The following is a 13181-nucleotide window of genomic DNA, read 5'->3' as shown; positions in this document are numbered from 1 at the left end:
GCTTTTGCTATAGCTGTCAACTTTTCCCTTTTCTTGCAAGGAATCCTATTCGGAATAAGGGAATTTCCCTTTAAAAAAGGGAAACGTTGACAGCTATGGCCTTTGCCTACTGCTATCCTCCAGAAAACCTTTTTTTTTTTTAGTGCTAAGTTGGAGCAAACATCAGGGGTGCCAACTTAGATAAAATATTGGGGGCTCCCAGATAAGCCCCCTCCCCAATAGATCACAAGATGTGACACATGCACACCATTTGAATGAGAATGCCCATCAACTTAGGGGGGTCTGCCTCCTCAAATATTTTATTGGGGGGGCCAAAGAGACCTCAGCCCCTAGGAGTTGTCTCCTTTACATAGAAGACTCAGTTGATGTTTGCTCCAATTCAGCGGTAAACAGTGAGTTTTCCTGAGGGAAGGTAGCAAGAAGTGTGGGCGAGACCTGACTTTCTAATCTCCAGCAGCATAGGAAGTCATTTGCGGGTGATTTGAAAAAGAGCACCCCAGAACCTGAAAGCGTTTGTAAGGATGTTTCATTAGTTGGATAAGGAGTTGCACGTAGTTTTACAGATACAGTGGTACCTCGGGTTACAGACGCTTCAGGTTACAGACTCCACTAACCCAGAAATAGTACCTTGGGTTAAGAACTTTGCTTCAGGATGAGAACAGAAATCGTGCTCCGGCGGCATGGCAGCAGCAGGAGGCCTCATTAGCTAAAGTGGTGCTTCAGGTTAAGAACAATTTCAGGTTAAGAACGGACCTCTGGAACGAATTAAGTTCTTAACCCGAGGTACCACTGTAGCTAGCCCCAGCCAGTTTAATAGCGTTTTCCCACATGTGTCCCCACCCCCACACTTTTACACTTGCTCTTTTCCACAGAAAAATGTAGACAAGGAGTTTTTCCTCCTCGCCACAGTATTCGATGAGAATCTGAGCTGGTATCTGGATGACAATATTGCGCTATCTGTAGGAAATCCTACGCAGATTAATAAGGAGGATGAAGATTTCCAGGAATCCAACAAGATGCATTGTAAGTTTACCGTTTTGTTTTGTTTCTTGAAATGATGAAGGCAAAATCTTTACCTCATCTCCTCACCCAATCACCTCCCCAAACAAACACTTATTCAGAGAAGGTCTCTGGGGAAGGTCTCTCACCCTGGCTCAGATGGGCAGGGGCGGCCTGTCCCATTTTGCCACCTGAGGCAAAATAGTAAAGTGCCACCTTCCCCAGCTGCTGCAACTGCCCACCTCACTAACTGGGGTTGTACAGCTTCCAGGTTCTGGCAGTGCCCCCTCCCCCCATGAGATGTGGCAATGGCTTCCAGTTTCTGGCAAGATCCCGCCAGAACCCAGAAGCCAATGCTGCAGCCCCTTCTCCTTGCTTTTCCAGCAGTGGTGGCTGGGGGTGTTCACCACTGAGGTTCTGCCACCCAAGGCAGCTGTGGCCCAGCCCTGCATCTGGGGATCAGCCCATGGAACGTAAGCCATTGGAACTTACATAGGTGCAAGTCCCCAAAACAGGCATTCTGGGAGCATGGCAGAAGTGGAACAAGGAGAGACTTATTCCAAACTTCCTTGTCCTCAGTCACATGATACAGCCACCAGGAACTTAACCAGCAAAAAGTGTGGGGTCAAGTTCCTCCTGAAAGGAGTTTAGTTAGAATTTCTATCGTTAGAATTGCTCTGTGTTTCTCAGCGAGTAACGGGGAATGAGATTGCAGTCTATCGTTCTCTCGTTCCTTGGGCAATAGGAGAAACAGTTTTGGAGACTTGGGTGCTTTCAATCAAGAAGCCACTGTTCCATGAAATAATTATTCATGCAGCACATAAACTATGGCACACACTCCCACAGGAAGCAGCGATGGTCACCAACTTGGGTGGCTTTAACAGAGGATTAGGCAAATTCACAGAGCAGAGAGCTTTCAGTGAATATTAGCCATGATGGCTGCAGTCAGAGGAAGCAACACTTCTGAATACTAGTTGCTGGAAACCCCAGGAAGGAAGAATGCTATTGTGGTCAGATCCTGCTTATGGGTTTCCTGTGGCCACTGTGGAACATGATACTGGACCAGATGGGCAATTGACCTGATTCAACTGGCTTTCCTTACGTTGTTAGATTCATTAATTCCAGTGAGTCTGAGTAGGACTTAGCTGAATCCAACCCTAAGATTCTATTATTCACTCCTGTGTGACTTGGAGCAGAATCCAGATAAGACAGCAAATATGTGTATAGATGCATGTTTAATTAGATGTAAGCCCTATTAGCAGAGTGCAATTTATGTCTGAATAAAGATACATAGGATTGGACTGCATGTGTTATTAAATATTTCAAATAGATGAAAGATGATGGCTTGTTTAATTTGCAAAAAACTGTAAGCACATAATATGCATCTTTCCTTTTTGCTATTGAACTATATTATGTTAGTTGTGGGATTTTGAACCTGAATGTGTTTAAGCATCAATTTGCACCTTTCTTTTGCAGCCTTAAATGGATACATGTATGGAAGCCAGGAAGGCCTTGAGATGTGTAGTGGAGACACCGTTTCGTGGCATTTGATTGGCTTGGGTTCAGAGGTTGACATTCATGGAATACATTTTTCAGGAAATACCTTTTTGACTAAAGGAGGAAGAAAGGATACAGCTAATCTCTTTCCACATAGCTCTCTCACAGCTCTTATGAAGCTTGACTCAGAAGGTGAATAACAACAATTGTACTTACTAATTTTAAACTCTTGCCTAGACATCCCAGCCATACCTTTTGTTTAAATGAACTTCTCAGTCTACAGTCTCTGGACCAGCAAATTATTTCTAAAAGGGGGAAACCAAGTCGCCATCTCTCCTTAGTCCTGTACTTAGTTTGAAGAAAACTTAATTATGGAACTCTCACCACAATGAAATTTCTGTGGCAGAGTTGAGCAATTTCCAAAGTGAGGTTAGATATCAATGGAAAATTATACCAGTAACTGCCAGCTGATTATGCAAAACTCTGCCTCCATCCGACACTGTTTTGTGGTTGGCTCTACCCTGCACCACCATTTTGTGACTGGCAGGCCTTGGTAATTTTCAGCCTTCTCAAGTCGGCCATATGTGTAAAAAGCTTGGAAAACCCCTGCTCTAGCTCAAGTCTAGGAGGTGGTCTAGTGTGCACTCCTGTTGGAAATGCTAAGAATTAGTGGAGTTAGTTTTTCTCTCTTGTATCCTTTGCTTGAGAACCTTCAATTGCGTAATGACTAAATAGTATTCTGATCCTTCTCTTTTCTGTTGAGTATGACCCATGGGTAGGCAAACTAAGGCCCGGGGGCTGGATCCAGCCCAATCATCTTCTAAATCCGGCCCATGGACGGTCTGGGAATCAGAGTGTTTTTACGTGATTGGAATGTGTGCTTTTATTTAAAATGCATCTCTGGGTTATTTGTGGGGCATAGGAATTCATTCATTTTTTCCCCTTTCAAAATATAGTCTGGTCCCCCACAAGGTCTGAGGGACAGTGGACCGGCCCCCTGCTGAAAAAGTTTGCTGACCCCTGCCCTTTGCTTGGGACAAAAAGATAGCTGGTTTATTTATTTATTTTTTTAAAAATTATACTTGTCTCTGAATCCTCAATGTATTACATTGAAAAATATTCCACTTGACCTGCTTCTTCATCTTGACCAATTTATATATTACACATCTCTGCAGCTCAGGATAACACTTCATTCATTTGAAGAAGTGAGCTGACACCCACTTCTGGAAAGCTGGTACCATAATAAGAGTTTTAGTCTTTAACATGCCACAATACACTTTGTTGTTTTTGCTGCAAGAGACTATAGTTTGCTAAGGGTGTTAGGGACTGTAGCTCTGAAGGGTTTCCAGGATCCTTTGCTTTTTCAAATGCTTGATGTGTACGTAGCCTAACGAGGCTCCTCCATTATGTTAGTTCCTGTAACGCAGGCTAGGCCATCATATTTCCTAGGTGTGCTTGGTTTGGATTCATTTGTTTGCTTCCTCTCTTTGTTTCTCCAGGGGTATTTGAAGTGGCCTGCATGACTACAGATCATTTCACAGGGGGTATGAGACAAAACTATGAAGTGATTAAGTGTGCTTCATCACCAGAGGATAATGAGGTATATACCCATGAAAAGACCTATTACATTGCAGCAGTAGAAATAGAATGGGACTATTCCCCCAGCAGGACCTGGGAGCAGGAGAGGCATCACTTCCATCATGAAAGGTAAGGCCAGAGCAAACAATAAATTCCTAGAAAAGCATAACTGAGATCGCTCACTTTTCCTTTCCATCCTTTTGTAGCAGGCATGGATCCCAAGTGGTTGGACTAGGCTCGGTGAGACCCAAGTCAAAATCCTCACCAGCCTAGTCACCAGCTATTAGCCTAACCTACCTCACAAATTTGTTGTGAGAATAAAATGTGCAAGGGTGGGGCAGGGGACCACATAGCTATCCTTAAGCTCTTTGGAGGAATGGTGGGGGAAATAAAACAATATTTCTCTCCCATATTTAAATGTAAAATGTAATGAATGCATGGCAAACAATAATTAGGTGGTGTCTAGTATCGCCAGTAGTGATACTAGAGCGCAAGGAAATGCTGTTTACCTTCCCACCGCAGTGGTACCTATTTATCTACTTGCGTTGCTGATGCTACTATGAATTATGCATTTCATGCAGCAGATTTCATAGGGAGCATTTTTTCCCTGCTTCCGGCTTCCCTGTGTGGATTATTTTATGAATGCACAAGGGATGAGTTTCTTTTTTATGTAGAGTGCAAAAAATATTTCGGACTGGCACATCTCCATATCATCTCCGAGGACAGGCAAACCCTTTGATTAACACAAAGCCACATTCGCAGAGTGTAGTAAAGGGCACTGTTGACTCAAGTCCTAGGGTCTTACAATACCAAAGCACTTAAGATGCAACAGGATTTTAAGTTTCCTCTATTTAAGTTTCCACCCACTGTTTTGCTGATAAGGTCTGCCATTCTGTAAAGCAGCCTTCTCCAACTGGATACAACTCAGATACATGACCAGTGGTTAGAAATGGTTGGAGTTGTAAGATCTGCTAAACCTGGCAAGGCATGAAATGACTCATGCAACACAACCCTTGCTTTTAAGCATGGGGCTGCAGGCACTTATCTCTACCAGTGTATGGTTAAACTCTCATTACAGGCAGGGGGATTATTGCTCCAGAATAGCTATGGACTTTTCTGACATGACTTACTGAGATAGTGTGGCTGCAATTTAACAGGTCAGGTAGGCCTGCTGGAGGCCAAGATACAGGTACACAGGTACTTTGGAAAGTCAGACGTGGAGCACCTCTTTCCTATGTTTGCTCCCTCCTGAGCTTCAGTCTTGTTTGCAGGCATAGTGGAAAGTTGTCCCAGCCCACTTTCCAGCAGTGGATGGAGCCAACCCCCAAAGTAGATGGGGCAAGACACCTCACACACAGTCACACTGTGTGTGACTTTCCTAACCATAACATGGAGATGTCAACAAGCCATAAGGCATCTCATTAGTTCCTTCCTTTAACTCAAGGGTGGGGAATCTTAGGCCCAGTGACCAAAGATGCCTTTCGAAGCCTGTCTATCTAGTCCTCAGGAATTTGCACTTTCCTTTAGCGTTTTTGCCTGACTGAAATTTGTCCTTGAACTCTGATAATGCCTTTTGCCTACCTGGTTGGAAGATGGAAGATGGAAGATGTATGGTCTATGTGTTTGTGTAAAACACAATTTCACATTTGCAGTAACGTAAATGATACCTGGGGTTTTTGACCAGTGCCTCTTAACTTTATTGGTACTTATATTCAAATGTATCTTTCACTTTCCCCCCCTTCAGCCCAGGGAATTCATTCTTAAATAAAAATGATAAGTTCATTGGGTCAAAATACAAGAAGGTTGTTTATCGAGAATATACTGACAAATCATTCAGCACCGCCAAAGAAAGGAAGGAAGAAAAAGAGCACCTGGGAATTCTAGGTATTGGCTTTATAAATTGAAAGAACAGCTATTGAACGTTATATTGGCATGAACTGAATTTTGCCGTGTGGGTCTCAAGTAAGGATGAAAGGAGGCAGCAGCTTCTGTATGCCACAATTAGCACTTTTTTTGATGTGCTGCATCTACAGGGCCACAGGTTCCTCACCACTGCATTAAACTGTGGGTTAGCATTATGCTTGAACCAGATCAATGACTTGTAGATAAAGTTTAAGACTTAACACTGGATTTAATCCAGAGAAAATTAAACCTGCTTACATATAATTAAAGTCAATTGAATTTAAGTACACTGTTAAGTGCTTAAGAGCCCTAGCAATTTAATTTGAGCCTTAAGCGCCTGTAGGTTTCCTTTGCACTGATCAGTCTTTGCAGTTTTGTTTTCCAAAGCACTTTGGAATTTCCTTTAATGCTGTGTCATAGAGAACATATTTGTTTTTAATCTCTCCAAGGTCCACTTCTTGTTGCAAATGTTGGGGATAAAATCAAAATTATTTTTAAAAACATGGCCTCCAGACCTTATTCTATTCATGCACAAGGAGTGAAAACTGACTTTGCGGAAGCAGCCGAAACCAGTTCAGGTAATAGTCTCATTCGTTATTTCTCTCACTTTTTAAAATCTTGTTTTCCTTGCCTCAAGGTCTGTAGAATGGGGATAATAATAACAAAAGGACAAAAGAAGCAGAGAATGTGGAGCTGGTGAAAACTCACAAGGACTTAATTCCTCCTGTTCAGTTTTTTGCAAAAACGTTTGGAAGATGATACGATTTAGTGTTGGTGAATCTGAAGTGGAAGGGCGTGCAACCACCAAGAATGCCTATCTTGTGTCTCTCATCATAGGACACAATCCTAACCCTAGGCCACCAGTGGTAGGGATTGACCTTTACCCTAAGCCATCAGTGCAGGCAGTTCTGCATCCACAGCCCAACTGCACCAGCCAGGGCAGAAGGTGGAGAGCGGAAAAAATATCCCTGTGCTACACCAGTTTTCAGGCTACTGCACTACATAGGCCTAGAGGAGGTGCATTCTTGTCACATGGTGGGAACAGAGTCAGCACAGGATCCAGTCATGCCCATGAAATGCTGCTTTTCGGGGCTTTCTGCCTGTCACCTGCCAGCGGGGATGCCATCAGTGGTAGGTTACAGGGAACCAGACAGAGGGCCTTCTCTGTTATGTACTGAAGTTCTCACCCTGGGCCAGCAGGGGGATACTGTAGATAGTTATGCAAATAAGGGATCGAAAGTGACGTTCAGTGACTGGATAGTTTTAGAAAATTGTTACAGTTACATTGTACTGGAGCTCTATATAAGCAGGCTGACTGAACCCTTCAGTTCAGTTCTGTCCTGGCCTGTGAATAAACAAGAGTTGTTTGAAGAATCGCTGTGTCGTCTGATATGTTCACCCACAACTTAACATTCTCGGTAGTGTCACCCGCCCTGTGGAACACCCTCTCACCAGATGTCAAAGAGAAGAACAACTACCAGACTTTTGGAAGACATCTGAAGGCAGCCCTGTTTAGGGAAGCTTTTAATGTTTAACAGACTATTGTATTTAATATTTTGTTGGAAGCCACCCAGAGTGGCTGGGGAAACCAGCCAGATGGGCGGGGTATAAATAATACATTATTATTATTATTACTCTATGCTATGCATGATTTTATCAATTTTAAATATCTGTTTCATGCAGGTGCAGTCAGAGAGTATGTCTGGAAAATACCAAGGAGATCTGGTCCTGCTGAAGGGGATTCCGACTGTATCCCTTGGGCATATTACTCAGCTGTGGATAAAGTTAAGGTGTGTTTTTAATGGCTGTTACCAAATCCGTTCCCTTACCTGGGCACAGAACACTTCTTCACCAGCCCCCCTACATTGGCTTCATTTCTTAATAAACAACGAGTCATCTGACTTTGTTGAAATCTTGATGGAAACAATGGGATTGGCCTCATGTAATCTGGGTGTAGTGTGGTGTAGTGGTTAAGAGCAGTAGACTCGTAATCTGGTGAACTGGGTTCGATTCCCCGCTCCTCCACATGCAGCTGCTGGGTGACCTTGGGCCAGTCACACTTCTCTGAAGTCTCTCAGCCCCACTCACCTCACAGAGTGTTTGTTGTGGGGGAGACTCCTTCGGGTAATGATAAAGTGGGATATCAAATCCAAACTCTTCTTCTTCAAACTCTTCTGTAAGCAGAGCTTTTAAGGGCGGCGTGGAGGAAAATGTAGAGGCAGAATCCGTTTTCAAAGTACTTTGGAAGTGGCAAGCCAACTTTCATCTATAATGGATGTGTATAGAAAGGGTTGGATCCAGACTAGGTTAGTCACACTTAGGTCCCATTTAAATTCATCTGAAAATTGAGTCATGATTTAAATCTCATTGATCTCAATAGGATCTAAATGTGACTAACTTAAAACTGGATCTAACCTTTTAAATATATAGCAACATAGGCCAGAAAAATACGGAGTCGTGGTGGAGCTACCATTTCTGAAACCTTGCCAGGCCTGCACCAACCAGGGTTAGAAGGTTGTGGGGCAGATTCCCCCCTCCTTTTATGTACTTGGTTTCCAGATTTTATTTTTCCTGTCGTTGGTTTCAGCGGGAGGGGAAATAACTATGGCAGCTCCAGGACTGGCTTATTATTTTTTGCCCTTATCTGGGAAATGGAACGGCTTTAGATCCAAGGTCTCCCTCAATCTGTCCATGCCACACCTGATTTTCCCGTGCCTTACTGCCACTGCAGCACCAATGACTAAGGAGTTGTGGCAGCAGAGCTTTCCATTGCTGCAAGTAGGAGGCCTCTAGAAGGAGACTTCCAGAGGTCTCCATCTGTGAAGGGCATCTGCAGGATCCAGCAGCCCCTTGGCCAGCCTTTCAGAAGCTTAAACTTAATCCCAAGCACTTGATATGGGCCAATAATTCGTAAGGTGCTATTTCCCCATCTCCATTATTTTAGTAATGGCGATAGGTAATTATATTCTTTTTTTTTGCTTTCAGGACCTCTACAGTGGATTAATCGGGACACTGCTAGTCTGTCGCAGGGAGCATGTGCCCTTGCTTTCCACATCTGCACAGCTGATACAATTTAATGTTCTTTTTTTGGTGTTTGACGAAAACCTGTCTTGGTACCTGGATGAAAATATCAACACTTACGCTGGCAACCCAGAAGGCGTGAACAAAGAAGACGAGGAGTTTATCGAAAGCAATAAGATGCACGGTGTGTTTCTATGGCGATGGGATATTTCCAACACCCACAATTGCCAGTCATTAATCAGACATTCTGTGTTCATTACATTTGCCACATACATGCCAAACTGTATGGCATAGGGTAGTATTTCAGCTCTTGGGTCCATTTCTCTTTTGGAAGCTGGGCTCCAAACATCCTGCTCGCTTTGTTTCCTTCACAGTTGGCCTCCTGTAATTCAATAGGCAGAGTGCATTTGAGGACCGGCCCTACCATTGGCTTCATTGTATTGAAATTCACATGTTCCATCAAAGAGTTTTTGCGTTCATGATAAACTTCTCTTTCCTTAGCCATTAATGGAAAGGTGTTTGGAAACTTGCATGGCCTTACAATGCACGTTGGAGACAAAGTCAGCTGGTACTTAATGGGGATGGGGAACGAAGTGGATATGCACACAGCACATTTCCACGGCCACAGCTTCGACTATAAGGTAAGATGATTGGTTCCTGCCTTTAATTTTAAACTTAGTGTTGGAGGAATGATAATGCGGTTTTTGGAGAATGCTCTTAGTCAACTGAATATACAAACCTGCTTTATGCTCAACTGTCCCAGTGTTTTCTATTCTGACTGGCACAGCTTTCAGCAGACAATACTGCCTGCCATCTTCTACCTGATGTAATGTTATTGGTGGCAAACAACAAGGGCGCATTGGTGGTTTGTTTGGGAATAGGGTCAAAGTGGGTTTGGGCAGATCCACAGCAGGTGTTTAAAGCACACGACTTCCCCCAAAGAATTCTGGAAACTGTAGTTCATTAAGAACGCTTGAAATTGAAGCGCTGCGAGGGGGGAAACTATAGTTTTCAGGATTTTTTTGCAGGGGAAGTTTTAAATGTGCACTTTGTGATTACAATAAGTTGCTTTTGTTGGGATACTGCCAGGGAGATAAAGTCCATCTGAGCCCCCAAGCTCGGTGCCGGACGATCCATCGACCTCCCGTAGTCAGGCAAGATCAGCAATCAGCGGCACGAAGCCTCAAGAAAAGATAGCCACATTCTTGGACTTGTGCACACTCTATCAGCAGAATTCACACAGCAAAAGATGCACAGCAGGAGAGCGTATTTACAGTTTATTCAGCGTTGGTCAGAACAAAGAAACCATGACCGTCTGCTTCGGTCTGCTCAGGCAAACAACAGGGAAAATGAAAGCAACTGACAACATAAACATCCTGTGAACAGGAAATACGCAGACTCTGTGACTCACAAAGCCTGCTCCCTTTTAAGGTGGAACGGAAATATCCTAACAGCTTTAACATCCTATCTGTCTCCAAGTTGGCAGGTCTGGAAAGAATTACAGACCAGCAATTTCTATCCTAATTCAATGGAAAGGCAACTTTTTAAGAAAGCAATGATAGGAAAGCACTACAGTCCCCAACTCCACTGCCCAGTGTCCTAACAGCTACCCCACTGCCACAACTCACACTGTTTTTTCAGATTTTGCTTTTAACTGGTGGTAGGAGCAGGATTGGGCGAGGTTGCTATTTCTAATACATAAATTGAGGAATGGACAAATCTGTTGTTTTTCGTTTCTCTCCATTTCCATTGTTAAGTTTAGTTCTTCACATTTAGACATCAATATGTTGAAATGGCTGGGGTAACCCAGTCAGATGGTTGGGTAAAATTATAATAATTATTATCCTCAAGAAAATTTGCATTTAGTGTAAATTTCTCCTTTTTGTATGCAATGTTGCCTAATATACCCATTTTTACAAAGCAATTCCCCATAATATAATGCATTTTTGCTTGTTATTTTCACCAGTATATGCATTTTAATGGCCACTTTACCCTAATATACACATATTTGCACACATTACTTGGGTAAAGAACTGCATTGCAAAATTCAGAGAAGTGCAAATTTCAAAGAGTTATAAACTGAAACCAATTTCTCCCTCATGAAATAAAGGGGAAGTAGGCATAGATGGCTCTTACTTATTTTTTAAAAAATTAAGTTGCCTGCATTTTTCTTCCAATTGTATAAGTTTCCAGTACAAATACATTCAAAGTTCTGCCACAATATTCTTAACTCATTTTATGTCTTCCAATTAATTACTTCAAAGACGCTGCAAAGATGTTTACTGATGTAAGGTGGTTGTTTTTTTGTGCTTGCCCTAAAAGAACACCAGAACCTACCGGGCCGATGTCTTTGATCTGTTTCCTGGGACTTTTCAAACTGTTGAAATGTTGCCCAAGTATCCTGGGACTTGGTTATTGCACTGTCATGTGACCGACCACATCCATGCTGGAATGGAGACCACCTACACTGTGCTCCCAGAACAAAGGTAAGCAGTCACCAATTGTGTTCAAGGAAATATGTTGCACTTGCAAGACCTACCACTAACTGGGGAGATTTAAGAAATGGAAAGGAGGCTGAAAGGGTGTGCAAAATAGAATTTGGGAAGGGGCTCTTCTGAGGACCTCAGGGCAAAACAGAAGTTCACCTGACACCATCGTAACCCATCAAAACTTAGCCCGTGAAGGGTGGGGAAATGAAACTGTCAGCCTAGAAAGATTCCACATCCCTGAGCTACAGCAATCTTGTGCTGCTCCCCACATCAGAAAAGCTAACTGATGTTATCTGCCGCCAGCTGCACAATTGAGGCTGACTCAGTGGCAGCTGAGAACATTGGGTAAGTAAGGCAGGATAGATCATGATAGATGGAGCCAAGGATAACAAGAGGCAAACTAAGAATATCAACCGACAGCAGACGAAGCTTAAGATCTGCTCCCTGCCCATTAACAGTGACCACATATACCCAACTGTTGAATTCTTCAAGTGGCCTTATGTCCTCTCTTTTCAGAAATAAGTCCAGCAGCAGGGATCCCACCCTCTACCTCACCTCCATGATTCTGTTGTTTTGTGTAGCATTTCTATGATTCCACCAAGTGCTGCTGCTTCCATCCGCCACTCAAGTTCCTACCCCTGGACTTTTAACATCCCCTGAGCCTATTTTTCTATTGCTTATTTCCACACCAAGAAGGGATTCACCTGCTAATCTCTTCCACTGTGCTACGTTTATTGTTGTTGTTTAGTCATGTCTGACTCTTCGTGACCCCATGGACCAGAGCACGCCAGGCACTCCTGTCTTCCACTGCCTCCCGCTATAAATGAAACCGTGGTAGGGGGAACTGCCAGCAACAACATTTAAGCAACGCACACGCTAAATAAAAGACAGCCAATCTACGCAAGACTGTTTTGGTTCTTCTTTCTATGAATAGTGTGTGTTGCCAGCCTTAGGGGTGGGGGTGGGGTGGACAAAATCCAAGCTATATTCACTCTGTCATTTTGAATCTCACTTCTGTTGACGTGTACATCTCACTCATCCAGCTGTTATTAGACAGCATGCATTTCAAATGCAAGTAGATAAATAGGTGCCGCTCTGGCGGGAAGGTAAACGGCGTTTCCGTGCGCTGCTCTGGTTCACCAGAAGCAGCTTAGTCATGCTGGCCACAAGACCCAGAAGCTGTACGCCGGCTCCCTCGGCCAGTAAAACAAGATGAGCGCCGCAACCCCAGAGTCGGCCATGACTGGACCTAATGGTCAGGGGTCCCTTTACCTTTACACATTTATAAATCTTAGTATTTTTTGGTACTTCCAGACAGTTGTAAATAGAGAACAGGGAGAAACTCAAGGCAGATTAAATAGCACGTGTTATTGTTTGTGCAGAAAGTCCGTGATAGGACCAGCTTATAAGAACAGCCCCAGCATCTGATTTCAGTGAAGTCCCGTTACAGAAGCTGCTTGAACAAACAGGCTACTACAGATCCAAAAGGAAATCCAGGAACTTGCTGTCACTTGTATTCATGGCTTTTGGTGCAGAGAATTTTATTATTATTATTATTATTCACATGAGATTTTCAGCTGTTTGGTTTGCTGGACACCCCATCTGACACAGGTGATTATAAGGAGAAGAATAAAACTGAATTATATTCACAGTAAAGTTATCCTTGGAATGTACTGACATTTAGCCCAACTTTCT

General features: G+C 43.3%; 1 protein-coding gene across 4 annotated transcripts in view; it reads left to right on the top strand.

Moving 5' to 3' along the window:
- CP (ceruloplasmin) overlaps positions 1–13113 on the top strand; it is a 30713-nt gene extending 17600 nt beyond the window's left edge. Inside the window, exons 10-19 of one of the 4 annotated variants that reach the window (XM_053390228.1) lie at positions 873–1023; positions 2476–2688; positions 3996–4203; positions 5819–5958; positions 6426–6554; positions 7660–7766; positions 8962–9181; positions 9499–9638; positions 11320–11483; positions 12869–13113. In XM_053390228.1, the coding sequence (XP_053246203.1) occupies positions 873–1023; positions 2476–2688; positions 3996–4203; positions 5819–5958; positions 6426–6554; positions 7660–7766; positions 8962–9181; positions 9499–9638; positions 11320–11483; positions 12869–12914 (1518 nt within the window). In that variant the 3' untranslated portion in view covers positions 12915–13113. Of the gene's footprint in view, positions 1–872; positions 1024–2475; positions 2689–3995; positions 4204–5818; positions 5959–6425; positions 6555–7659; positions 7767–8961; positions 9182–9498; positions 9639–11319; positions 11484–12002; positions 12391–12868 lie in introns of those variants that run through there. The other 3 variants (XM_053390226.1, XM_053390227.1, XM_053390229.1) reach the window with 3 other exon arrangements.
- Positions 13114–13181: the final 68 nt, after the last annotated feature.

The sequence above is a fragment of the Podarcis raffonei genome, chromosome 5 (genome assembly GCF_027172205.1).
Source record: "Podarcis raffonei isolate rPodRaf1 chromosome 5, rPodRaf1.pri, whole genome shotgun sequence".
In the NCBI taxonomy this organism is placed as follows: Eukaryota; Metazoa; Chordata; class Lepidosauria; order Squamata; family Lacertidae; genus Podarcis; species Podarcis raffonei.
This window is presented reverse-complemented; position numbering and strand designations above follow the sequence as displayed.